Source organism: Frieseomelitta varia, unplaced genomic scaffold (genome assembly GCF_011392965.1).
Source record: "Frieseomelitta varia isolate USP_RPSP 00005682 unplaced genomic scaffold, Fvar_1.2 scaffold_157, whole genome shotgun sequence".
Classification (NCBI taxonomy): Eukaryota; Metazoa; Arthropoda; class Insecta; order Hymenoptera; family Apidae; genus Frieseomelitta; species Frieseomelitta varia.
The window spans coordinates 130,131-158,008 of record NW_025109272.1 but is presented as its reverse complement, the minus strand read 5'-3'; the positions used below and the strand labels follow the sequence as shown (position 1 = coordinate 158,008).

At 40.7% G+C, this 27,878-nt stretch overlaps 1 protein-coding gene across 3 annotated transcripts; it reads right to left on the bottom strand.

The window, feature by feature from the left end:
- Positions 1-201: 201 nt before the first annotated feature.
- LOC122536558 (proteoglycan 4) lies at positions 202-26,467 on the bottom strand. Of its 3 annotated transcripts, none has more exons than XM_043669020.1 (12): positions 26,229-26,467; positions 19,619-20,125; positions 17,847-18,801; positions 16,075-17,076; positions 15,530-15,811; positions 10,517-10,701; positions 8,423-8,671; positions 6,427-6,588; positions 3,720-4,005; positions 2,577-2,814; positions 2,366-2,516; positions 202-1,262 (listed from the first exon to the last, which is right to left on the bottom strand). In XM_043669020.1, the coding sequence occupies exons 1-12, from the start codon at positions 26,388-26,390 to the stop codon at positions 1,002-1,004; spliced, it is 4,440 nt and encodes a 1,479-aa protein (XP_043524955.1). In that variant the 5' UTR covers positions 26,391-26,467; the 3' UTR covers positions 202-1,001. The 3 variants fall into 3 exon arrangements, with proteins under 3 accessions (XP_043524955.1, XP_043524969.1, XP_043524963.1); XM_043669034.1 differs by having other exon boundaries at positions 10,517-10,683; XM_043669028.1 differs by having other exon boundaries at positions 16,075-17,073.
- Positions 26,468-27,878: the final 1,411 nt, after the last annotated feature.

Genomic DNA, 27,878 nt, shown 5'->3' with positions numbered 1-27,878 from the left:
ACCGATGTACCCAGCAAGTTGCTGGAGAAACGATTGGCAATTGGCGCCTCCCTCGTTGACTCTTCGACGATCTTACGAAGGGCTCGGTGTATATTACTGTTATCACAGGGATCGAACGATCCGCTGACGTTCTGGAAACGACGTGGCTGTTGATTTAGGTCTGGCAAAGGAGCGGAAGAGCGGACTTTGCATTGGATAAACTCAAATATTGAGAATCATAACGGGGATAAGTCACGTTCCCTTTTATTTCCAAAGGTAGAACGATTCTGAAAATTCAGAATCATACACGCACGTTACAAAAGTTGTTGTCATTTCGCTTTGCCTCAAAGTTGAACACCGCTTCGTCTTGAACGTGTCACTTGCTCGTAATATTCAGATATCGTTGCTTATCTTGATAGTAGTGTTCCTGGTTTTTTTTTTTTTTTTTTTTTGTGAAACAAAATTGTTATAAAATACCATCTGTTGAAATAAAATGTCTCAAAGGTAGCGAAATATATTTTCAAAAAAAGGTATAAAATGTAGCTTTAAAACAGAAATATCGATGGGGATGTTAACTTGCTGCAGTTTTCTGTCTTGAATATTATTTGCGACAATAACCGCGCGACGAAACGCTCCAGTAATTTAACGTTTCCTCTTAATCGGATCAACCGTAAAATTGTCCGCCAGAGGAAATACGTTGAACGACGTTTGTTGTTCATTTATACAAATACTTAATGAGATTACGATCTATCGGAGACAATAATTAAAGACAATTGTTACTCTTAAATGCAGACAAGAATGCTCAGTTGCGCACGACATTCGCGTTGCCTCGCAAATTTCCATCTGTACAATCGCCACTGTCCTTCAGTTAGTTTCGCTCTCCTTGTCACTCGAGAACTACGCATGCTTCTCGAAACTTGGAACACCTTTAATGTACAATTAGACAGTCACGTGTATAAATAATAATTAAATAATATTTGATCTCTGAAAGACTCGATTCTACGACACTGCTCGGCCATCGGTCAGCGAGGCCGAGCCAAACGATTTCGTTGCTCGTCCAGAAGTAACGAGGCTTCGCTCATGATCTTCGCGCTGGTTCGAACCAAGAACAGCAATTGGTACTCGTCCGTGACGGTGAGAGGCGTCCTTGTCCTCACTAACGCGTGAAGAACGTTCGCTCTTTCCAGATCCAGCCATCTTTGGAGGGTGATCTCCCTTTCTCGTGGGCCACCGAACGTCACGTCCGCCGGGCCCCACAGCGAAAATTCCAGGATGGATTTCACCTACGTTGAGAACACAGATTTCGGTTTCTGGATTCTTATGGATTAACACTAGTTGGAACGTCGGCTAGTTTCGTTAATTTTGTGGCTAGTTTTAATTTAGCGCCGTTAAATAGATGATCATATACAGCGCTAAATGAATAAATCGGTTTGTGAACTTGACGCAGCTATCGAATTCGGTATAAGCAATGGCCATAAAATGATACTTCTGTACAGGGTGGAAAGAAAAGTTAATCTGGCTGTCATAGATGTACTCTACGCCTTCGATTTGATGGACATGTAAACCTGCCGCCCTTGAATTTCAAAAAAAATTTTTTTTTTTTGTATTGTATTCTACTCATCGGGAAGGTAAAACTTTTCCAAGAAACCATGGGTCGTAATAGTTCTCTTGAGAAATGGCAGAAAAGTTTCTTAATCATTAATTAATAAATGACCGGTTCATGTATTTCCATCAAATCGAAGGTATAGAATTTATTTATGATAGCCACCCTGTACAGTATAAAATTTACACATTACTACATTCAGATCCGAGTATATTAAATTTACTGTCATATAATTAAAAAACTTTGAAGCACTGTGAAAATGTGATCTATCGCTAGCCATTATCCCTTTGATCATTAACCCTTTGATTGTTGTATAATTGAAAAAAATTGTAATGAAAGCGAGATCTAGAATCATGTAGCATCGCTAGCCACTACTTATAACTCTGAAAATTTGACGAAGCACGTTTCTGTTTTTTTCTTTTGCATCAGCGATTTTTCCACTGTATCGGTACAAATGCACGTCTGAACGATCAAAAATCTAAAAATTTAATACTAAATGAGGAGCATGTAATTATAAAAATACGTTCATCTCGGAACATATGTATTTTAATGTGATTGTTCAGTATATTGTAACATGTTGCCCTCTCTTTCTAATAAATAAATTTTATTAATTTACTAAATATTAAATAACAAATCAATTTTAAATTCTAATAAATAAACTCTACTATTCTACTATAGCGAAATTATCTGCCGAGTATTCTAGCACGCTCAGAGGGCTAATCTTCAAAGTGATGATCTCTGACCTTGGAGAAACAAGTTGAAAATCTCGTCGAAGGATTTTACCTGAGACAAGGTGACGGCCTTCTCCCTCACGAGCAGTTCACGAATCAGCGGCAACCTGCTGACCAAGTTGAGCTGCTGAAGCGCCACAAGAGCACACTGACACAACGAGACCCTCTCCTCCTCGCGTTCCTCGTTCGTCTCCACGTTCAATCTGTCAAACGTTATCGAGCAGTGAACGAGCCAATTCCGAGCAACCCACGCGTTTACTCACCCTTGAAGAAGATAGAGCCTGTAGTAGGCGTCCTTGTCTTCTCGGCAAAGAACCACGTTGTTCAGGCTGCTTGCCGATTCCTCGATTCCTCGCGCTTGGAGGCTCTTCAACGCGGTGACGAATTGAAGAAGCACGAACGACGCCTCTCTAATTGTCCCCTCGTCGTGCAAATCCCTGATCGACGCGCCGAACAATTGTATCGTGCTCGCTTGCAGACGCGGCAGTACGGAAATTGTCGCTGAAATTGGGATGAATTTTTCTGTTTCGCAGTTTTTGACGATTGTTAGTGTGACGCTAACTCTGAAAATTTGACGAAGCACGTTTCTGTTTTTTTCTTTTTTTTTTTTTTTTTTTTTTTTTTCTTTTGTATCAGCGATTTTTCCACTGTATCGGTACAAATACACGTCTGATGCACGATTGTTCGATGGACGGAATTCAATCTTGCATTTCGAAACAAATTGACTAAAGTATTGGGTTGAGTAAAAAGTAATTTCGTATTCCCCCGACAGCTTTAGGATAGGCATAATTCTGGCAATAATTGCGTGCGTTGGAAAAGTGCATCATAGAGTAAATTGAAAAGGTATTCGAAAAAAACGGCACATATTTAGTTTAATGAGCTTCATTTAAGATACAAAAAAAAAAAAAACATGTTTCACTTTGTCACTAAAATACAAAATTATTTTTTACTCAATCCAGTAACATTTCCGAAAGAAACGTTCGTACACGTTACATTTATTTAACTTTCATCGAGTCTTATGATTAGCTCCAGTGTGAATTTCATTTTCGTTGCGCTCTCGGTCTTTAACGAGAGACCCGATTTTCGAAATCGAAGCATATTTTCCACTCGTCGTCCTCACGCAAGAGTAACCGATACCTCGCGATCGAGAGTAACTGTCAAATGAAATGCAAGAAGTATCATTTCGCTTCAAAATATCGCCACGTCGCATCGATCGTTGGAAATGGCACTTGAATCGAGATGGATATTTCTTTGCTCCTCGCAGTCGTCGAGAAGAGGCGCGAATTAATTAATAAAATTAAACATTGGTCCACGAGAACGAGGCGACTAATTTTCTCACCAAAATTCAAAGTCTTAAAATTCCATTTGTAACATTGCAAGAGATAAGAGATGAAAAGTGCAAGTACCTTCGAGCTGTTTGTTGCCATGTGGACACGCCCTGTCGGTAATTTCCTTCGGCGGGCTGTCTATGAACTCGATCACAGGTGCCAAATAAAATTCCTTCCGCGACACGTGGGTGGCCAGATCGAAGGCGACGCACAAAGTGACGTTCAGCTCGTTCCACGTCGCCGAGCAAAATATTCTTCTGCCGACGGTGATCGACGTATTGGCGTCGATGCCGAAGTGGCTTAAACGCGGGTTCGTATTTTTCAACGCTCGCAGCCCTGCCGGCGTTTGAGGCGTTTGGTTCAGCTGCAACAGGAAATGTATATCCCCATGCATATTCTATGAAACGACGTGTTGTTGAACGACGCGACGTTGTTGCCCGATACCATGAATATACATCTAAATACAGTTTCGCCGAAGCGAGTCGGTCGAAATTAGATACCGCGAAAAAAATACTCTGTTTATTCGAACCGTATACGTACACACGTGCCGTATATTTGAACAAACAAATTTTTAGTTAGGCAATATAAGACATTTCGTTTACAGTTTTGTTTTTTTTTTTTTTTTTTTCATTATACCATCTGATTTTAACTCGGTTGAAGCCGCGAAAAGAAACTCAAAGGGAAGAATTTTCAAAAAGAATTCATTGTCTTCGTATCTCTTTTGTTGGTGTTCGTTGGATTCCATGAAATTTGATGAAATTGAATTATTTATAACGTTACGACAAACTATCGTGTTTGATCGTTGATGGGTTGTTCGCTGATTAATTAAACTTATGTTAATTGAATTAATTTACAACTATCGCGATTATCGACGATATTACGCGCACTGTTACCGGACAATTTTGAAATTATTTCGTTGCCACTGCGTGTAATCTTTCTCCTTTTTTTCATCTTTCATTAACGAGCGTTAAATCGCTTGATGCACTTTATTGAAAAGCGTTTGACCTCGTTGAACGTGAAACGTAATTTCACACATTTGCCTGAGAGACCGAAGGCAAGTTATATTAAGCACACGGATTTTTGTATTGTTTGCGTTTAATAATAACCATGCTCCGGATCATAAAAGTGGAACGGAATTCATGCATGTATTACATTAGCGTACATATTACATTAGCTAGGCGCATATATTTCAGTGTATGCCAGAATGAACAGATGTGATAATGAACAAGGCTAACCCATATCAATTATTAGATCATCGCATAAATTCATGCCAATTATTATACTGATATTTTGGGTCAGCGTTTAAAGCATACTGCGGAGAATTATAATTTTCATACCTATCGCTTAATTAATTTTTAATTTCTTTATTAGTGGTTTCATTTCCGTGGAACTCTAACGTAATATCTCTGTGCGATATATTAATATAACATAATATAGTGCTTCCCACAGTATGCCATTATTTATATTAATATAAAATTCCTTGATAGGATCAAACCCTATGTTTGAAGAATTAATTGCTCGAATCGAGTCTTTTTTTTCAACCAGGATGCTTTTGCAATAGTTCTTCTGTATAAAAATTGCATTGCAACGCGAACTAACAGGACAACGCATAGTTCCCCAAGTGCATTTACGCATAAACTGGAAACAATTTTCGTAACGAGATACACGTATATCACTTCTGGGGAAAAAAGTTTTCGATCGAACGCTAGTACATATTTGAAAATATGTTTTCACTGTTTGTCGAATTGAATCGAATGTATATATTTATCGTGCGTTTCCGATACATAGAAGAGTGTTTTATATTTCAGTGATTTCAATGTTTTTGAATATTTTTCCAATGCATGCGTTTGATTAAAAACTTTTCGCCAGAAGTAATATTGAAATAGACCATTACACATTTCAGGAGCTTTTTATATCTGTCTATCGCATGCCTCTGAACTCCGTTTATGCGAGCGTCATTTATCCGAGATGAACAAATTTTAGTTGATACCCAATTAAATAGCAACTGACTCTTGTTGATTAAATCCACTTGTACGAATGTCTCCTATCACGTGAACTCCAGTCACACAAACTATTATATTACTACAAATTATATTATTATATTTAAAAAGAACTTCTGATAACTCCGTTTATTCGAACCAAAAGATTTTAGTCAATATTCGATTGAAATGAACTCTTGCTGGTTCCATTTGTTTGAACTTGAACTTCTAGTGTAAGAACGAAAGGAGGGGAGAATCGGTAAGCTCCCATAATACAGAGTGTCTCGAATTTAAATGTCAAAATTTTGGGAACGTGCACACCGGACTGATAAACTAAGAAAAAAATCTAATCTTTTTTAGAAATTTGTTCACTTTTACTCGCATTTGGAGAAAATCGCGAAGAAAAAGGTTTTAGCTTGGCGATGAGTAGAATACAATGCAAAAAAAAGAAAAAAAAATTTGGCATTATAGAATTCATTCATGATAGCCACGGGCAAACTTTTCTTTCCATTTTGTGTAAAACTATTATTCCTCCAATTATGTAAACTATTTGTCTCTCGTAAAATTCATGCAAACAAAAGTTCCACCATGATTGTATTGTACAAATTACCATACTTTCAATACGTGTTCCACAATGAAACTGCATTGTGCTGCATCCGAACGAAAGAAAGAAAGAAAGAAAGAAAGAAAGAAAAAAAAAGGAAAAAACATTTAAGATTCTATTAAAAGTCTCGCAGATACGGAAGAGGCTCGGGATCATGGAAATAAGTAGCTGGAGGAAAGTTTCCCGCGGAGTGGGGAAGTACCTGGTCGAGAAACTGGGCGAGGGCCTCGTGATTGGCGACGACCACCGCGCCGTAGTTATCCTCGAGGCTTCGATGAACTATGCTGCGACCTCTGCGTTGCCTCAATCGGCTTATCCTCAATTCGTCGTCCTTGTTCTTCCAGTCTTGATCCTCCTCGGGACCCTGCGCTCGAAAAATCCCATTATAAGTCCCGGGCGCGGTTGCGCGGCCCGATAAAACTATCCTCCAAGTGAAATTGTTTCCCCGGGATCTTTATTAAATAAAGAAGCGGAGGGGGGAGGGGGAGGGGGTAGGCAGGACGCGTGCGGCGCGGCGCGCGAAAACTTCACCCCGTCGAATAATAAAGTTCCGGCAAATACCGCGGGATAGAGTTGCGCGGTAATAAAATCGCGCCGGGCTTGCTAAGCAGCTGTGAAACCGATCCGATTCGCTTTTGAGGAAGCCAGACGTGAAAAACCCTGGCGAGCCCTTCGTTTCATTTCTTCAGACCTTTCGTGTCTTTCTCGGTTGGCGACTGCCGGCTCATCGATTTCTTCCTCTCCCTTTTTTTTTTTTTCAGATAGTAACAACTCGAAGGGTGAGGGTGAACGTAATATAATACACACGGACTCGCGGAAGCCATTTGGATATTTTTTTACGAGCCATGAATTATGCATGTTGCATATTTGAAATGTTTTCAAATTTTATTGGCGCTGTTATGAGGCTCGGCTGGAAGTTACGAGTGCTTATTTCACCGGTGACCGTGGAAATAAATATTGAAACAAGTTTCAATTGTCCAGCATGTTAATGAGCTTCGGTGTTCGACGGGATTATATTTAATAGTTGTTTGTATAGACGGCTGTCCGTGCTATATACTAATTTTTGTATAATTTTCATAATTTTTACGTACAAAGACAATATATTTTTATTCTTCTTATTAAATCTGGTATTGTATTTATTTAAAAAACTAGAGAAATCAAATAATGTATTTGCGTAACAGAGAATCTATAAAGAATTGTATTATAAATTTTGTTATCGGTGACAAATTTAATATTTTAAAATTTAATATTTTTAAGCTCGCTACCGAACAGGAGCGTACATTTTCAGATTGATTTCTATCAATATAGTCGCGACAGTCGATACTTTTTCGAAGTGTTTTACGTAAAACGAGATACGAACAGTGAAAGGTTTCTGTGATGAAACTATTTTTGTGCATTTTATAATTTATAATAGAGGAGAGTGCTTTTACAAGCGTTCTGGAAATGAATGGAAAATTTTATGATACGCAAAGATTGTAAAAACGTAGCTCGAAAGGAGCTAACTGCGAACATTTTCGACGTTCATGCTTTCATAATATTTTGTCAATAGTAAAGGTAGAGGCCAGAAGTAAAACGTGCAGAGTAATAAAAAAAGTAATAAAAGAAGCAATGCAATTCCAAGTTTCTATCTTGGAGTGGAAAAAAATAATGAGAGAGGAGATGCGGAAAATTTTACGGTACGCGAGAAGAAGCTGACGGTGGTGATTTGTAAAATTCAATTCTTCGTGATACCTTCTAAACAGAAAGAAATCTAGAAATGTTCCACGAACGTAATACGTTCGAAATGCATTTATCATAAAGAATACTGCTCTCCAATGTTGCTCAAAATAAGTGAAGAACGAAATATCGAAAATTCTACGTTGTTGTACGACTTTGATAAAAGTGACCATTTGCGATATTCAGTTTTTCATCGGAAATTCAGAATTTTCAGTCGAGCGTATCATTTTCAAACAATAGAGAAATTTTAGCCACGGGAATTTGGGAAGATTTTGATCGAATTTTTCACAAAAGAAAAGAAATCAAAATTTCTTCAAAGTGTCGATATCGTTTCGTTCTCGATTCTGCTCGTCAGAATTTCGAGATCAGCGGACATGTGCGCACACACATTGGTTACACACAGTTTCGGAACAGATCGATACGCCTCGCACCAGACCACCCACGCGGTTATGTCCAGCCAGAGAAATACCACGAGATCGTACCTCATCGCCGGTGTAAAAACCATACGGGGCATAGAGCTCGCTCTCGGTCTCGCTGCCGCAATACGCCAACGAGGTCGATCTGACGAACGTCTGATGATGGAATTTGAATTCCGCACCTGGTTCCATCGCGTTGCTGTCGGACTTCCTCTTGCAGGTGAGATGAGATCCGCCGCCGTGCCGTAGCTCGAGATTCGAGTCGCACTCCGGCGAGCTGGAAAGGCACTCGTAAACATGACTGTCGTTAGACGTCTGGAAAAATGTCGATCCACGCTGAGATTAGTAACTGCGAAGGGAATTTTATTTAAAAAAAAAAAGATACAGTATATATTAAAGATCCTTATGGACAAATAAACGAATAAAGGAAGAAATTCTACGAGTAAAATCGGATAGAAATCAACGATATTGTGTTTTCACCTTTGTAAGAAAAAAAAAAAAACCAAGGAAAATTGAAATTAGGAGTTAAAAGTTGGTAGAAAAGAACTTTTACATGAGAGAAATGCTCTGGAAGCTGTGGTACAAGTAACGAGAAAGTGATACTCTGAGTATGATAAAATAAAGACCAATAATAACAATATTGTGCTCATTGAGGAAAAATTGTGGAAAATTAAATGGAATTAATAATTGATTGAAAACGATATTTTACGCAAAGAAATACAATCTATCTTGAAAATTCTAAGAATAAGGTTCCATTAATAAAACAAGATAAAAATCAATGATAAAGATATTTTATCAGAGACTTCATTGAGGAAAAATTGTGGAGAATTAGATGGAATTAATAATTGGTTGAAAACGATACTTTACGTAAAGAAAGATAATCTGTCTTCAAAATTCTAAGAACAAGGTTCCATTAATAAAATAAGATAAAAATCAATAAGAACAATATTTTATCAGAGACTTCATTGAGACCTCCAACCGATTTTGACTCGTCGAATCTTCCTCGCTCTCCAAAAGGCACAACTGTGTACCCAGATCGTTCAAAGAAAGATGCTCCAAGAATCGAACGTAATTAACGCCTTATCGACGGAGACACAACGTTGATTTCTTGTCGCTAAGAAGGGAAGAAAATATAATTTTATATAGAAATAAATTTTATATATAGAAAAAAATTTATAAAAAATTATTCTCTCCTAAAATATCGGTCCTCGTCAACATCGTCACTGTTAGTGCCAATATCACTATTAGTTTCTACATCCTCCGTAAATGTTTCCGAATTTATATTCTACATTTTCAAAAGTTTTAAAAGAGCCGTATTTAAAAAATTTTTAAGTTACAATAATAAATATTACGCTTATTTTATCATTTCTGCGTACACTAAAATTAGTTTTAGTATTTTTAGTGTTTTTCAGTGTACACTCAGGAATCCATTTCGACAAGTAATATTTGTATTCTATAGTCCTTACAGAGTATTTTGACCCATTTCAAAGAACAATGGATTCAGTGCACTACGTGTTATGGATGGGCACAAGTGATATGTACAAGTGTTGAAGAGGGCGACGAATATTTTATTTGCGAATTTTGTTTTGTTAATCAAGATTTTTCATTTTGTTTTGTTTATATATATTTGTTTATATATATATATATATTTATATGCTGAAATAGTTTAAATTTTTTATAAAAACAGTAAAAATTCCTAAACTAGTAATTAACATAATTTTTTATAAAGCAATAGAATACCTTTATTAAAATTGTCAAAAATAACAGTTTTTATTATTTTACTGTTTTAGCTAATAAAAATAAAAATTGTATATTTCATTTTATACGTCTTTTAATAGTCTATAATAATCTTTTTATCTACTCCTATGGGGCAAAACCGGGTTTTCATTTTCCCGTGAGCCAAACAAGAAAGTTTGGTCATTTTCTTATTGTACAAAGTCCAATCTGGCGATTTAGCCTTACGTGAATATTTCTTTTGTCAACCATGATTTTTTTGTTTGCAACGAAGCCAAATACATTAGGTACCCGGCTTTCCCCTACCGTCATAAATGTCACTTTGAGGGCAATAAGAGACAAAATTTTACGTTAAATTCTTGAACATCTCTCCTCTTACTTACACCTCGATAAAAATCGTGAAACGCCAATTAATAGCGGCATTACCAGTGAATCGGAGGTTGGTGGCGCAGTGACCGCAACGGCCTCGTAATCCTGATTAAGGGCCGGGCTTGAGGAGCCGTGTTTCTTGACGATCGGCTGCGAGGTCGCTTGGTCCCTCATGCTGGCGGTTCTTTGCGGTTTCGAGGGTGCCAACGAGCTGCGCACCTCACCTGTAACATCCTCCGCTGCTGCAGGCACGTCCGCCATCGTCAAGCGCCACGGGTTAGTACCACAAGACACAAGGCATGTCACAAAACAGAGGCTAGCTCTACCGTACTAGCGTGCTACGAGGGCGGAATTATCGTTTCCCGGCTAAAACGGGCTACAAACGCGCTGGTATGCACGTACGTGTGTACGTCTATGCGGGGGCGGATTGCTCTTTTGCGAGGGGACGAGGGCAAAGCGACAAATCGGACACGCTCGTGAATCACTCGACGACGCGCTGCTCTCGCGTCGACCACCTCAGATCGCTCCCTCAGCTCGTCCGCGTTTCATTTTTTTTATTTCTTTTTTTTTTTCTTTATTTTTTGGCGAGTTCGTTTGTGTAACACTCGTATAATGGAACTGTCGTCACGTAACGACGACGTAACGGGTAACGTTGGATGGTTGGATCGTTTGACGAGTGCGTGTCGATTTTTAGGTGATATTCGTAATGTTTCACTTTGGAAGCAGAGGTTTGTCTTTGGCATGGTTTGGTTCCCTTCTTCCTGAGACTGTTTCACCGAACTTACCCGACTTTCGTTATTCAGGATTCGACAACTTTGCTTTCGACTCTTTTATGAAGATAGGGACGCGAAATATCTGTATATGCATACTTTTGACATCTTCGGTAATGATAAGAAAATTAGTCATTATTGTTCATTAAAGTTCTTCCTCCGAGGGTTGCAACACTAGTTCGAAACCTAAAATAAAATTGATATTTCGCCCTTCCCACCTTCTCCCTTCGATTTCGTTTCCACCTCTCCATAAAAGAAAACTATCGAACTTTGTACCACCTTCGACTGATCGCCGAAATTAGCGACCAAACCGATCGATCTACTTGAAACGTTCTCTCGTACTCGGAGAGATACCGCGTTGCTGCTTAACTACGTCAAACTACCTGCCAAAATCAGCACCAATTGATCGGACGATCCAACGCCGTTCGTAGCGACGATCGGAAATCGTTATTATGTATCTATTATGACCCTTTAACTTTTCGCCAACCTCGTGTCGAACCTCCCCCCCCCCCTCCCCTCCCCTCCTCCGGAAACGTAATTCCTCTCTGACAGGAGAGATACATCTCTGCTCGTAATCGGTGGAATCGTAATTCCTCCGAAGGAGTTCGCTCGGGCGGAGCTAAAGGGTTCAATAGAGTTCTAGAAATTCCGGGGCGAAACACAGTGAATTAAGTGACGTTCGGAGTTCCTGCGCGAATCATCGGGAATCCTGGAATTGGCAGGCATTCGTTATCAAGGCTCGACCAAAGGGGCGACGTCGGGGAGGAGGGGAGGAGCGGCGGAGGGAGGGAAAGGAGGGGGGAGGGGGTTGGTAGGAGAACACGATGCTAATATGCAATCAATACATGCGGCGTTAGTTGCACCCAGGGGCGGTTAAGGATACCTTGCGCAACAGTCCTACCACCGTTGTCACGTCACCGCCGACATGTTCACTATTTACAGTGGGACCGGGAATGAGACGAGCACCTCTCTATCCTGCGTAGCTGTTTTCTCTCTCTCTCTCTCTCTCTCTCTCTCTCTCTCTCGTACGTTTGCCGCAAAGCAAATTCGATTCAGATTGCATTCAGGTGATCAGGAAACCGCGTTTTTCTTTTATGGCTCGAGACTCAACGTTTCGAGTTTCGACGAAATTTTTTTCTTCGAAGAGAAGACCTTCTCGGATTCGGAATGTTATTCATCTTGGATAATTACGCGAACGAGTACAACCAAGGTCAAAATTCTGCGAATTAAAGCGAAGTGAATTTTTTTAGTTGCTAATTATGGAGTTGCAGGTGAATAAAGGGTTTTAGTTATTGTTTCGTGCATATCGACAAGCGTGTTTCGACTATTCAGCTAAGCGTATCCATGTACAAGCAGAATACTGTTCGTAATGATTCGAATTTTGACTTTAAAATAAATGATTAAGAGCGGTTGACGTCAGACTTGTGTTACACGAAAGTTTAAACAACTGTTGAGAAGTGCGTACAATATTTTAAATGCACCCTCCTGCGGCCTTTAAACAGACACGGATTTTAAGAAGTAGAAATCCGCGATATTTGGACGCCCAAATGCATAGTTACGCTTGAATCTCAAACGCGGACCACCACCGTCACAATTTTTCAATTATTCCCGACGATCTAGCAAAGAAAAACGTTTGGAACGAAAATTAACCAGCATTCGGTCTTCCACAAATTTCAAAGCAAAGAATTTTAAGAAAAAATTTTGTTTCCACAGAAACTCAAGGTTTCCTCTGTTTTTGAAATTGTCGTTGCACATTTTTTGACTCGACGACGTTAAAGCTGACGTCGAGACGAATTCAACGACCTACCGTGCTATGGTTTTAAATGTTGAAGTGACGCTAAAATAATTGTAGCCACGAAAACGCGGTCTACCAGGCCACTGTGCGTCGCACGTGAGAGACGGAGAGAGAGAGAGAGAGAGAGAGAGAGAGAGAGAGAGAGAGAGAGAAAAGGTGTCGGATCGACCGATACTTGCTACACGCTGTTCCCCGTGAGTGAAGCGAATCGATGAAGGAAATGACAGAGCGAAGTGGAAGAACGAGTACGTTCGCGCACGGTTGGCAGTGCGACAATTTCACGGCAGTAGTCGCGAAATTATTCGCACAGCGAAGGACCCGGTGTAAGTTTGAAAATAACGAGGCAATACGGACTTTTTCAATCGAGAACTCTCCTGAAGTTACGAGAGAAAGAAACTTGAGATCGTTGCAATTGCGAGAAAACCAATTGAAATATCATTTTGCGCGACGAAAGAGACACGAACACGTCCGAAATACATGTTTATCGTAATTACCGTTTTATTCATAAAATCCCGCGTCGCCTTATTGCGCGTCGTTTCTCAAATTTTTAACTGCGATAACAATTTCGCGACTCGCCGCGCGGGTCTGCGCGAACGAGATTAAAATTTAATTTTCGAGCGAGACAAATGAATGAAGTTTCGCTTGCGCCCCAACTTGGTCAAAAGCCACATTGATCGACCGCGGAAAAATTGGAAAGCGGAAAGAAAGATGTGATGATGCGAACGCTACCATTTTTATTTATTTATTTTTTTAATTTTTTTTTTTTTTTCTCAAATTGATCGAAACGACTGACTCGATCCTCGAAAATTGAACATTAACGAATCAACGAAATTGAATTAACTGAAATCGTCGAAAACGTGTAATTGCGATTAAAAGATATTTCCACTCGCGTGCTCTGCAAAATTATCTAAAATCTAAATGATGATTCGATCTTCGAACGTTTTAAGGAACGTAAACGAAAATGATGAACGTACGCAAATTCCGCAGAGTCTTTGAAAACGCAGTCCGATCGGTGCATGCGGTTAAACGATGAAGCAGCCGCAGAATCGAACCGCGCCAAATGTCGAACGTCCGCGATCCAATAACAATTATCGTGGATGAATCGATCGTGGTTCGTTTTTTCGCTTCGTCGTTTCACGTTGTCGAGGCCTTCGTTCCGTTCGTCATGAAAAGAAAGAAAGAAAGAGAAGAAAAAAAGAAAGAAAGAGGAGGGAGCGCGGACGGATGATAGTGAGATACCAGGATCACGACGGGTGCAACGAACGAATGTTTGAAGAAAGAAAAGAAGAAGAAGAAAAGAGAGAAACAGATTGCGAGAATGTGACACGTGACTAATTGATAAGAAAACAAGGCTCTCTGATTTTTCAGACAACAAATCCAGTTTATTTCAGACACAGAAATTCGAGGTTACAGAATCTTTCGTGTTCCATTTCGTTATCGTTTTATTTACAAAAAGAAAAAAAAGAGACACAGAGAGAGAGGGAGAGAGAGAGAGAGAAATTTTATCGTCGTTTCTCGTGCAACTGATGTCGCACCTTTTTTCTTTCCAGTTTTGAATTCGTTTTTTTCAAATTCGGCCAGCCATTCTCAAACTTCTGATCGATACGCTCTCTCGTCCGTTAGACAGAGAGAGAGAAAGATCTTCGTATCGAAATGACCGCGATTCCGGCCCGTTATGGAAAAACAATCGCGACTGTATCGTTTCGTGAACAAAAGCTAGCTATTAGAAAAAAAAAAAAAGAAAAAAAAAGAACGTAAAAAGCGCTTCGCGCGTCGTTTCATCCAACAAAAAGTACGAAATTACACGGTAATAATAAGTTGTATCACAAAGAATTGTGAATGTTTCTACATAAATCGGAGTACACAGTTAGTCGAGAAAGTACACGAGTGATGGAGTCATTCCAGAAGATTAGTCGTAAAATAATATATATATATGTGTGTGTGTGTGTGTGTGTGTACGTAAAAAAAGAAAAAAACAAAAGTTAAAAAAATAGAAACGCGTATGGCATATAACAAAGTTAAAAGAATAACGTGTTACATCGAGAGAGAAAAATATTTCATTTCGTCCGATATTCGCGGGATCCCGGTTGTTCGTCTTCGTCGATCGTCCAAGTCTCGAGATCTTCGTTCGCGCGGAGACGCGGGTAAACGAGCACCATCGAAATTGAGAAATAAAAAAAGGGAAGGGGGGGGGGGGAGAGACGATTGAAAAGAGACGGCGATTTCACGACGACCCGGTACGTCGACCCACGGCGAAACGAGGAACGAAGAGAAAAACCGACAAGGGAGTATGTGGGAATTGAGGAGGGTGAGAGTTAACCACCGTTGTCCAGCGTTACAGGATTACCTTTTCCCCCGATCGGGCGTTCACTCCCGCGGTGAGAAACTGCAAACTCGTCGGGGGAAGCAAACTGGCGCGAGGATTCGTGTGAGTATGGCTGTTACGACATCGAGACTTCTTGCCGGTGGATAGTCATTAGTTACATTGGATGGGCCTGAACTTACCCAGATTCGCGTAAATCGAGTCTGAGGTGGTCGAGGCTGTCGGTTGCCAAGACGACGACGAAGACGAAGACGAAGACGACGAGGACGTCGAAGACGATGTTGACGACGACGACGACGACGACGACGACGACTTGGTGGATGACTTGACTTCGCTTCTCGACGGCGGTTGTTTGGTCTCGACTCGCGGTGGTGGTGGTCTGACCGGTTTGCTCGTTGGATCCAGCCTCGGCCAATCCTCCAGAGACTGGTTCCTCGGCGGTGGTGGTGGTTTCCCTGGTCTCACTGCAACACACCGCAACAAACATTTTACACGGCTCGTTTGCAAACGTTGGGTAAACTCAACAAAATTCGAAGAAATCGCTCAATGGTGGAGAATCGTCGCGATAATGTTTGTCCTATGATCAGAGATCGGATAAACCGATATCGCAAGAAAAACATTCCACCGAAGACTCCCGCTCGTCGGTTCTCCGCGATATCCCTCTCGAGGATATCGAGTAAATCGCTCTCGAACAAAACGATCGCGTGACAAAAAAGGGGAAACTTACCAGCGGCGTGCGATCCGGTGGACAACGGTGATCGAGTTGCTCTTGCCGCGTCGCTCCTGAGACCGCAGGAATCTGGTTGATCTTCGTTTATCCTGTTGATCCGATCGTTCCCCACAACTTCAACGGCAGCGCCGTCCAGCTCGAGCGGGTGAATAATCTCCAGTCGTGGCTTCGGTTGCGGCGTCGACGGTATCTCGTCGATCCTCGAGCTGGACGCGTGACCGCCGACCATGTCCACGTCCTTCCTCGAGCCCATCCTCAGAAACCTCTTCAACGAGAAACGCGGCCTGCCTCTCTTCTTTTCCTCCCGGATATCCGGCCCGCTCGTCAAGCTGTCCTGCGACAGCGATATCGTTCTCCTCGACGCCGAATCCGACGTTTGCGCGCTCGTCGGGTCCGGCAAGTCTGACACAGCTTTGCGAAACTTCGGGCTGCAGGAGGAGGCTCTCTCTCGTTTCTCCTTCTCCCTGACCACCGGCGAGTCCGATTTGAAATTCGCCCCGGGATTTCTGGCGAACAAGCTGGAACTTGGAGGCAATTCCTCCGCGGGATCGGCGGCCGGGGGTTTCGGCGCCATTCTCCTCTTGCTCGGCGATCGTATCGACTCCGCCGCCGAGAGCTGGCTATCTAAAATTTCCTCCTCCACTTCCGGAGGACACTCTGCTCTCCTATCTACCGCGTCTGCGGTTTGATTTCTCGCCACGGTCAACGGCGTCTTTGACTTGACTCCTGTCAACGATCTCGGAGATGAAGAGACTTCGGCGCTCGGCGACTTGGACTCGACTTGGACTTGACAGGCGGGCTTTGAAACGTCCTGATGGAACGGAGAAGTTCTGTTTTCTCGCTGATCCGGCTGCTTCGGAGCGTTCTCGTTGTGAGAGCCGCGATTCTGATCCACGAGCGAGGCGGCGGCGGTAACTTGATCCTCCGGCTTGTCTTTGATAGTCGCCAAGCGTGGAAACGAAGTTATCTGGTCCGCAGATGAGACGCTGTTGGCACCTGTAAATCAGTTAGAGATGCAAATGTCGTTAATTAGAGCGGGCAGTGTCGCGCCGTGGACTCAGCGTCTAGCAGCGATCATTGTTTCGACTAATTGGAGGGGTGACTTCGCGCGATACGTCTATCCGATCTGCTTACGAATAATCCTCTCGGCGTCGCAGCGACAGTGATTTAATTGTTTGCCGCCGCTGAACGTCCTCGTCGTCGCGCGGATTTAGCGACGCCACGTTTACTCACTTTTGAGAAATTCACAACGTACGCGTGACTTCTTTTTCGCCAGCGTTACGAAAATGTGACTTTACGCCACTATTTTCGCACAAAGGTTTTAATATATATTTTTCGAAACTATGTTGCTTGCTTTTATGAGATGGCAATTGTCATTTTTTGGAAAGAAACCTGTTATATCCGAAATTAACTGAGATTTATCCGGGGGACTTGGTTTGCAAGTTCTCTTACCTACGCTCGAGACAAAATGCGAAAGATATGAACGTGTGAAAATCTCTAATTTGACAAGCTAATTTTTAACAATAAATAGAGTATTAATAAATAAAGTAATACAGTAGCACCGGTCAAAGTGTCGAAAATTCGAAAATTATAAAGTCGAGAGACAATTCGAGAATACGACTGTTTGCAAGTTGAAGCTTTCAAAACACGCGAGAATCCGAGAATTCACAAATCCAACGAATCCAGAGATACGGATATCTGCAAATTTCAATGTTCGGAGATTGAGTAGGAATTTGGAAGATGAAGAGAGAAACGCTTCGAATTCTCACCGGCAACGGCGGAGACAGGCTTTCCACCGGCGCTTTGAATCGAAGGAGGAGCCAGCACGTGACTCTTCTTCGCATTCCCATCGGAGGAAGCAACAGCGCCGGCCTTGGCCAAGAAATTAGTCGGCTTCTGAGGCACTGTAGGCTTCACCTTCGACTCCGCAGTGTGAACTACTCCGTGCAGAAATGACGGTCTGGGTTCCGTGGTGATGACCGGCGTGTTGCGCGTCTCGCCGTGAAGAGGAGATTTAGCCTCAACGGGCGGAGGACTGTTCGGGAGAGCCGGTGGTTCCGTCACTTGCTCCTCGTCCGCTTTTCCATCCGGCTCGCCGGCCGACTCTCGACTTTCCTCGAAACTGAATCTCTTCTCCGCGACCGTAGCCTCGCCCTCCACTTTCCGCACCTCGGACAACGGAGGATCGTCTCCGACGAGCTTTCTACCCTCGTTCAACGACACGCAAATTTTGCTGGCCTCTTTTCCACGAACGAGCATGGATCTGTCGCTTTCGGCAGCGTCGTCAGAGGCTTCGTTCTTCAAAGGCGTCAGAGTCAACTCGATACCCTTGTCGTTCTCTTGCTCTTTCTTCCCAGTCTTTCCGGCAAATTCACACTCGAACTTGACGCCGTTCGACGAACCTTGCGCAGGCAGCCTCGATTTCTCGTTGTCGGACTTTCTCGTTGGTTGGCTTCGAGGAAGTGCCCAATTGGCGCCCTTCTTGTCCGATTTACCACACTCCGGGTTTGTCTCGGCGTTTGTTACGTTAGACTCGGACGTTTTGTTCTTGCTGCTGTCGGAATCGCAGCCGGGCTCCGTGTTCCGCTGAACGACAGAAATTAAATTGCTGGACGTGATCAGGGGCATGTCCACGATCTTCTCCATACCGGGCGAGTACTTTTGATCCTTCTTTTCGTCCTTCTTCGCGTCGACGTCGGCTTTCTTCGTGCTCCTCGCCGTCGTCTGTAAGAATATTAAAAATCCAATTAAAATTTAATCGAGAACTCCTCGTGTCGCGAATGAAACTGAATCGTTCTCTAAAACGATTTCAGCAACTTTCTCACGTGTCTATTACATTAATCAGACATTAATCCGGATGTGTAAATATGTAAAGTTGTATTAACTTGTTACACCCGCTTGAATTCTTAATCTCTTTAGTACTAGAACTACCAAAGTAGTCGAAATGACCAATTTTTTTATTTGGATATTTTATAGATGTAAAACAGCGCATTTTTAGAGATTTAAACGACTCTTCGTAAAATACACAAATGAAAGCTTGTGTATCCTATTGCATTATAAAGATTTTCTGTTTTTTTTTTACTTTAACGTCTCTGGTGAGAATTTTTTGCTTCAGTCGTCGAGAGTTCTAGTGTCAACACAATTACTTCCTTAATTGTGAATGTCTCGACTTTTAAATTCTTGTTAGAAACAACTGACGTCACAACGAAAATTTAGACGAGATTTATTAGTTTGTCTCTTAGACCCTCTGTAACAGCAATTCCCTTTGATTAGGCTTTCATTTATGAGTACTTCCTCCTCTCATAAATCCTCATCCATCCTTCAAAAAAAGTTTGTTTTTTTTCAATAAATAATCAAACGACTCAAATTAACCCCTCTACAACTTCGTTTACGTGTTTTTATTTTAACTCTTCTTTTTTTTTTCTCTCTTTTTGGTGTCTTCCGCCATTACCAATATTATTTATAACCATAGAAATTTCCAATTTCCCAAGTTGATGAAAATTTACAGTACGAAACTTGATACGAGGTAAATACTACCAACCTCTGATTTGTCAGTTTCCGCCGTCTTAGACTTGGAGAAGTTGGTGAATCCATTGACGAAACCATTCACCTTCTTGTCGCTGGGCCTCTTCGCGGTCGGCAGAGTCTCGTCGCCGCCGAATGGCGTGACGGAGACCAGCAACGTGGTCTTCTTGCCCTCCGAGTCCTTTTGTATCCTGCCGAGCATCAAGGACGCGAAGGATTTCGTCGTAGCGGGCGGCTTGCTCGTCTCGTTCGTCGAGACGATCTCCGACAAGTTGGCGGTGATCGTGTTGAAGTTGGTATTGGCACGCGTCAGGTTGCCCAGAGCTCGCTCCTCCTCGCTGTCTGGCAACGCGTCGTCGCCCTCATTGAAAGACTCCACAAAGTCTTGCTCGTCCCCCTCGTCACCGTCTGAGAAAAAGTCATCGCCACCGTAACCGATGATCTCCGTCAGCCGCTCTGTGAACGCCACGCTCTTCTTCCTTTGATCTTTTTGCGACGACACCGTCTTCCCCCGCAGGATACTCTGAAAATTATCATATCTTTGAACAATTTGACACTCTCACATTTTTGCATTTTTAGGAATGTCGATTTTGTTTCGGTCGAATATTTTTTTTTTCTATATATAATGTTCTATATTATATTTTATATATTATATTATATTCAAATGTTCAGCATTCGCTTCAGAAGAAAACATTTTTACGTGTTTTATTTAATATTCTCGCAATTTCTTTTCGCCCTGATTGTAGTGAACATTATTTGCAGAATTTTTGGCAGATTCTTTTATTATTTTCAAACGTATAAACTTGTCTGACGTTCATAGAAAATCCCCTTATTCTTTTCTTATTTAGAATTATTTTAATTCCAAATTTATATTAATTCCAATATTTCAAATTTGAAATTGAATTAAGTTTTTGAATATTTGAAAATTCTTGAATTGAAAAAGTACGCTCCTGTTCGTCTATCATTTTCAAACGTATAAACATATCTGACGTTCACAAAAAGTTCCATCTTTCTATTCTTTTCTTATTTGAAATTATTTTAATTTTAAATTTATTTTAATTCCAATATCTCTAACTTCAAATTAAATTGGAATATTTGAATATTTTTTATAATCCAGTCAGGTGAGTAATATTTTTCAAGATAATATAATTTCCTCTCTATTTGAGCTGCAAGTTGAATCGATTCTTGATATAATTGTACATCGAATTATCAAAAACCGCAATTATACGACATCGTGATATTTGATGATAATATTGACTGAATGAATATTCATTTTTATAATTACAAAATAAAATATAATTTATTAATAATAATAACATCACCGCTGTTCTTCGTTTCTACAATCGCTACGTCTCAGTTTTCCAATATTGAACGAATTTCGTGAAACGGAACTGTGAAGGGATTACCAGAATTCTCCAAGCGACAGGCATGAATTGTAATCTTTGACACCGGCGATCGAACGGGTCGAGTTTTACGATGCGATCTCCTCTTCGATGGAAATTAAATATTATTGCCGCGACGTCGCAGCGCCGATCGAGTTGGAGCGATCCCGAGCTTAACCAAGTTATAATCGTCCGAGCCACTCGATCCTCCAGCAATCCGGCTAATAATTCGCTGCTACTTGGTAGAAATTGTACTCTGGCTTTGGCGTTGAAGGATCCTGCTCGTCTAGTTTGAACCGTCTTATCGTCGTCTGTCAGGAAATGAGAGCTGGATCGGCGCAGCTGGCGCAAAAACGCGAAATTTTCTGATGGTCAGCTGGCGTTAATGAAACCACCTTCTTGAATGATGAATTATTCAATTCGTGGATCCAGCGACCGATTTCTCCGCGAGTCTCGGCTTGTTCTCAAATTTTCCGTTCTCCGTATGGTTCACATTCACACGTCAGTCAGCGCGTGGCAGCGACTGGTGGGATCGTCAAAGTGACACTGCGAATTCCTTCGATAGCGACGACTCGACACAAAAGAAGCTTCTACGTCGTTTCGCGAATCTTCGCGAATTTTCGGCCATTTTACAATTCAATCTAATTGTTACGATTATTCTGAACGAAGGACGTTACCAGTTATAAGAGGCGTTTATTATTCTATTTAGATATACAAAGTGTCCTGTACGAAGCTGTTCAGTTTTTGCAATTTTCTCTTAAGCTGTTCGCTAGAGAAAAATGTTTCGAATAGAATTTACGTTATTTCGAGGAGGCCACAAATCTTATTTATTACAGGTGGAGATCAGGCTTCCGAGATTTCAAGGTGACATTTACTTTTTCAAATGGAACTGTATAATTTCGAGTTCACAGTCTCGTAGCTGACATCAAGAATTCAGCGATCTGTATAGCGATCTGTATATCTGTTTTTTTATCTATGATGTTCGAAGCGATGACCTTGTATGTCAATACACTGATTTATTGTTACACAAAACGACAGTTTACTCGGAAAAACATAAAAAAAATTAACTTTCTTAATATAATTAAAAGTTTTTTTATATAATTAAAAAGTTTCTTTTAATATATCATTTGAACAAATAGTTTTTTCGCAAAATGATATGCATCGTTAAATGTTAAAATAAAAAAACACTAATTTCATCAGTTCACACAAAAACTGTATCTTCAATAATTTTTGAGATATTTGACGAAGAAGAACTCCGTCAACAGTCATTTATACCAACTCGAAATTGGCGAATTTTTTTCCCATTAAGAAAATTTTGTAAGTTGCAGAAAAAGTGGTAGTCGCTGGAGGGTGAGAATTTCCACGGGCTCTCTTAATTTCTTGCACCGTTTGTCCATACTTGTGGACTCCTTCCGCGAAACACTCGCGCTCCTCCGCAAGTTCCTTTCGCCCGGATGCCACGCTCGATCACGCTCGATCACGTCCTCTTTACTCTGTCGCCGCGAACGAAAAATAAAAGGAAAGCGGAATCGCTCTCGGATGCGTTGTTTTCCATCTCACCGGATATCGAAAAGTACGGAGATTAACCATCCAAAGAGAGAGAGAGAAAGAAAGAGTGAGAGAGAAAGTGAACGCTCGGTTTTCTCATTTTCTACGCGTTTGATTTTTCTCGCCCGATTTCCTGCGCGCGGAATGGAAATACGCGCGGGACGGTTTTCAAAGTGTGGCGGGATACGCGAGTGGGCGAACGATGATTTACCACGCGGGACGCGCCCACGAGTGCAAAGCGAGTGGAAACCCTCTCTCGCGTAGAATAACGCCTACCCTACACGGTGTGGACAGAGGCGCGCGCTAAGCGTCGCCGCGATTAAGCGTTCACCCTTGTCATCGGCTCGCGTCGCGCGGACGTCGCGTAAATTTAGAATTCCTTCACAATGGAAATGCCGCGTCGCGATTCAGCCTCTTCAGCTCTTCTTCAATGGGACATTAAGCCGTGTACGGCGTATGCACTTGGAGCGCGCGGCTCGCTTCTTTCCAAGAGACACAAAAGAGACTCATTGTCAGACAGTTGTCTCTGATCTTCCTTCAACTAGCCATATTTTTTTCCATATGCGCAACAAAATCATTGACGCTCTCCGCGATCGTTCTTTCTCTGAATTGAACGCAACGCGCTACGTGAAACTCTTTTGTGCTGTATGTTTTTTTTTTTTTTCATTGGTATTGTAACAAGACTCGATTGCATATCTAAAATTGTATGTAGAAGTTGTGAAATATTTAATATGAGCATCTACGGATATTGTGGAACTATGGCGCAATAAATAATTGAACATTTTAATTCAGTATAAAAACGAGTCAGTGTCACTGAATATTTAACAATTATTTAATATAACAAATTAATTAATATAACATTAATATAGCAGGACTATTATTTCGATTCTGTATATATATATATATATATATATATATATATATATTTTCAGATTGGTCTCAAACATTATTGCAGTCGTGACAATCATACTTCATTAGAGTGAACGTGTTTTGTAATTAATGGATTCGCCAAAGAGTAATTGCTGATATTCGTAATAGATGGACACGTGTGTATATCTTGAAATGTAAACCGCAGATTCATTCAGCAACCCGACAGCTGATTATTCAAGCACATTTTCTCTACTGCTTCAAAGTAGCAGACTCGACGTCTCGTCTGACAAACTTTTCATTTCTCACGAAAAACTCGCCTTTCCATTTGCGCAACTTTTTGCCCAATCAAATACAACCAGCGTACTTACCTGTACAATACAACATACAATACAATATCAGATAATATTTATACCTCTCCGTAGTACACACGAGCAAGAAACATCGCAGAGCGCGTTCATTTTTCCATTAGCAGCCGATAAATTGGATCAATCGTTTATTCCGTCGGGGGAATTGGTCCCAGACGAGCCGCTGCCAAGCGGCGGACTCGAAAAATTCGCTTAATTGAAATCGACCATCTATGCACGATCGCTGGCTGGTACTCCCAGAGATTTTTCCTCCATTACCTGGCCTGTTTGAACATCTTGCAACGTTCTACGATCCATTATCGTCCGCTCGTCCGTTGGAACACGAGAAATCGGGAATAGGAAAACACGCGAGCGAGGACAGAAGAGAGGTAGCGAGCCTCGGCAAAAGTTCGCACAGCGATCCGCGATCCACGCGCGGGGCAAAAAGCCTGGTTGGATACGGCCGCGTGTGTTACGGTCCACACACATAAATTCCCTCTTCTTGCCGGCGCGGCGAGGCGGACCAGGAATTCCCGGCGAGCACGGCGTCGCGCGCGCGTCGGTCCTTTGCTCGAACGACCCAGTTTTACGAACTTGACGCCGCGGAACTTCATAACAATTTTCCTGTGCGGGGGGGGGAGGAAACAGTTAGCTGGCCGCCGGCTCGATCATCGAGATTAATTCCCTCCAAAGGTCGTCCTCGCGCGAGTACTCGCCGGGAGGAATTCTTTCGGTGGAACTGAAACAGTTTCCACGTAACACGACAGCAAAAGTTGCAACGCGATATTCTGATAAGATTGTCATCAGCTGGCACGACTTGACAAACTTGGACAATCCTCGTATTTTTCTTCTGATGTAAGCTTTTGTATATAATTATAATAGATATTGTATATAATTTATTATTAATATGTATAGTATGTAAGTTTCGGTATATAATTATGATATATATAGTATATGATTTATTATTAATATTGATTTGTTTATGTAACTTTGTGTATATAATTGTGTACACGATTTCTGTATATAATTTGTTTTCTTATTATCTAAAAGATACTCCGCTTGTTAGAATTTTTTTTTCTTTTTTAATAAGGAAAGATATTATTAAATATTCTTGTAAAAAAATTTTTTTCGTCTAAGAAATTATTAAACATCTTTTAGATAATAGGAGGAAAGATATTAAATGCTCCTTTCGTAAAAGTATGATCTTCGTCTCATAACTGATCATTTGTTCAATTATGGTAGGAATAAGATCGAGACGATACATTTCGAAGCAGTTAAAAAATTGTTCAATATAAGATCAGTATATTATATATCACAAGATAATATTAATATGTTTTTATTTATACAACGTTATATATCGCAAGATTAAATTGATGAAGTGTTATTCGATGAACAGCGTACATAATAGAATCTTCAATTCAAAGATCGGATTTAAAAATTTCGAAGCAATTAGCGTTAGCGCGAAATACGCTACGTACAAACAAACAAACAAACAAACAAACAATCAGAGATAAAACGTTGGCATTTAAGGCTTTAAAAATACTTAAACGGGATTGCGCGGGATTTTGTTACAGTTAACTTCCGCCTCAACAGGTATCAATAAGACGTCGTAATTTATCGATAATCGATAATTTAGTTGCACAGCTCTATCGCGTCATTGCGCGTGAAAACGATAAAGAACTCCGGTTCGACCGAGCTGAACGATTTTGTCGTTTAGTCGCCCGGTTTTTTCGCTCGCTGTAATCGGTCACGGCAAAATGTTAATTCCCCTGATCTTGCCTCGTCCCCCATTTCAGAAGTAATTCCGGAAGTAATTCGATTAGAACCGAGAATTTTCCGATTACGGGAATTGAGATATTTTCCCGAAGATTTGTATTTGTACGTCACGTCTAATGCGTGAACGAATGAATTAGTATTCTAGTTATTACCTTATAATTTCGTTTACTGTCCAAGTGATCGTTAATTGTAACACAGAATCTTGTGGATGATTTATATTATATTTAATAACACGCCGTCTAAAGGAGCTCCGAGCAATATTGCTAACTTTCTCAAAAATTCCATTCACTTCTGTTGAAACGAGCTCGCAGATGGCGATATACAAGCGTGATAACGTATCGTTCAACTTCGTTGGTGATAAACGGAATGATACGTTTCAAAGTAATTTTTACCGAGAAATAGTGTGCTAGATCATAATGTTTCCTATCATTTCCCAAATTGAACTAGCCAGGTGTTCCTCTCCTCTTCGGAGTCTTCAAAATATTACTCGTTCCAACCGAGTTATATATAATACCGAAGTTATTAAAATATTGTCTCGGCAACTACATTTTCGACTTTCATAAAAGTTCATTTGCTGTGAAATTCATTAGCTGTTTTCGATGTCAACAGATTCTCTTCGTTTTCGATTAAAATTGACTCCCCTGCGATTTTCATGCAGTTAAGCAGAAGCGATCAGAGGATTTATAGAAGTAAATCGTTAGATTACCTGTATCTTAACATTGTCCGTTTTCCCACAGTTGAGAGCCTTGCCAATGTTCAGCCTGAACGTCTCTTCCGGCAAGGTGTGCTCCTCGCGCGGCTTGAAGCAGTTCGAACAGAGTTCCTTCTTCCAGGCGTTCTGCACGAAGCGGTTGCATTGTGTGGACATCGTTGCTTCACTGCAGCGACAGCGAAAGTCCCGTTACATCATCACCCTGAAAGGAAAGAAGCGAAATAGTGAATCGTCCGATTCTTAACTCGCCGTGGCTGCGGCGAACCGCGAGTTTCGTGCTGCACGTGTGCGACATCGTGCATGAGAGAACCGCTCCTCCTACACGACTGCACCGCGTCGTGTTCCTTCTCTAGGGAGACATTACTCCAAATATATACGTTGCCTCTGCGAGGAGGCCGACTTTACCGCTGGAAGCGAGTCGGTGGTCTTCGTTTCGTGAAAACTCTTGCGCTGAAATGACGTGCCACGCAACATTTGGCCAAAAATTGCAATATTTTCTCAGTTTTAAGTATATTGACATATAACCCAGGCATAAATTTACTACTTCTTAGTAATTTCTATCCAGGCATTATACCGATGAATTCAAAACGAAGACGAAGCGTCGTGTACGGTTTGGTCACTCGTTATGGTCCGCGAACCATATTGGTCCGATTGGTCCAATTCTGCCTTAACAGAAGAAAACATCAAGGAAATAACAAAACATGAATTAAACGCAGTACGGATCCTATTAATCTGTGATCTTTGTTTTGCAAAAGAACTTTAACAACTCGTAGAATAATTCTTGTTACAGTTACTTGTTAAAAACCATTCTAAATTTGTCTACTCGTTGTAACACTACAGTCTGTGCTCACGATAAACAATTGGAAAACATCGTAGAACAAAAGCAAACACTTCCAACAGAAATGACACTCCTCTTTTGCAAATTAAAATCTTCAAATGAAATTAAATTTGTTTATCATCGAAGTTACTCAGAATTGGAGAGCACAGTTTCTGCTCTCCAATTCTCCGACTAGCAAAAAATTAATTAAACGCAGTACGGATCCAATGATTTTGTGATCTTTGTTTTGCAAAAACTTATATTGCACTATACGGTTGTTAAAAGAACTAAATAAACCATTAGAGGACATTGTAAAATAAAAACGAGAAATAAAATATATAGAAATAAAACTTCTTTTCTTGGAATTAAACTAAATTTATTATCTGTTAAAATTATCAGGTCATGAAGAATTGGAAAGCATAGTTTTTGCATGATAGAAACCTACCAATCTTCTTTATTAAACGGTGTAGTACTGTACACAGCATAGTATAAGAAATTAATTAAATGCAGCAACTCGTAGAATAATTTTTGCACTACACAAGATTATTAAAGCTACTAAATTCTAGATTTGTCTAGATACTATAGTCTATATTGCTCTAATAAACAACTAAATAAATCATTAAAGAATATTGTAAAATAAAAACAAAAAATAAAACACAATAAAACTTTTTATTTCGAGTCGGAATAAATTTATTATCTATTGGAAAATTATTCAAATTCATTGAGAGTTGACTTCTGGATAGCTCGATTCAATTAAAATATAAAACTTGCATCAAGAATTACGCACAAACATAATAATTTTCTAGCAAGTCGTCAAAAATTTGCAG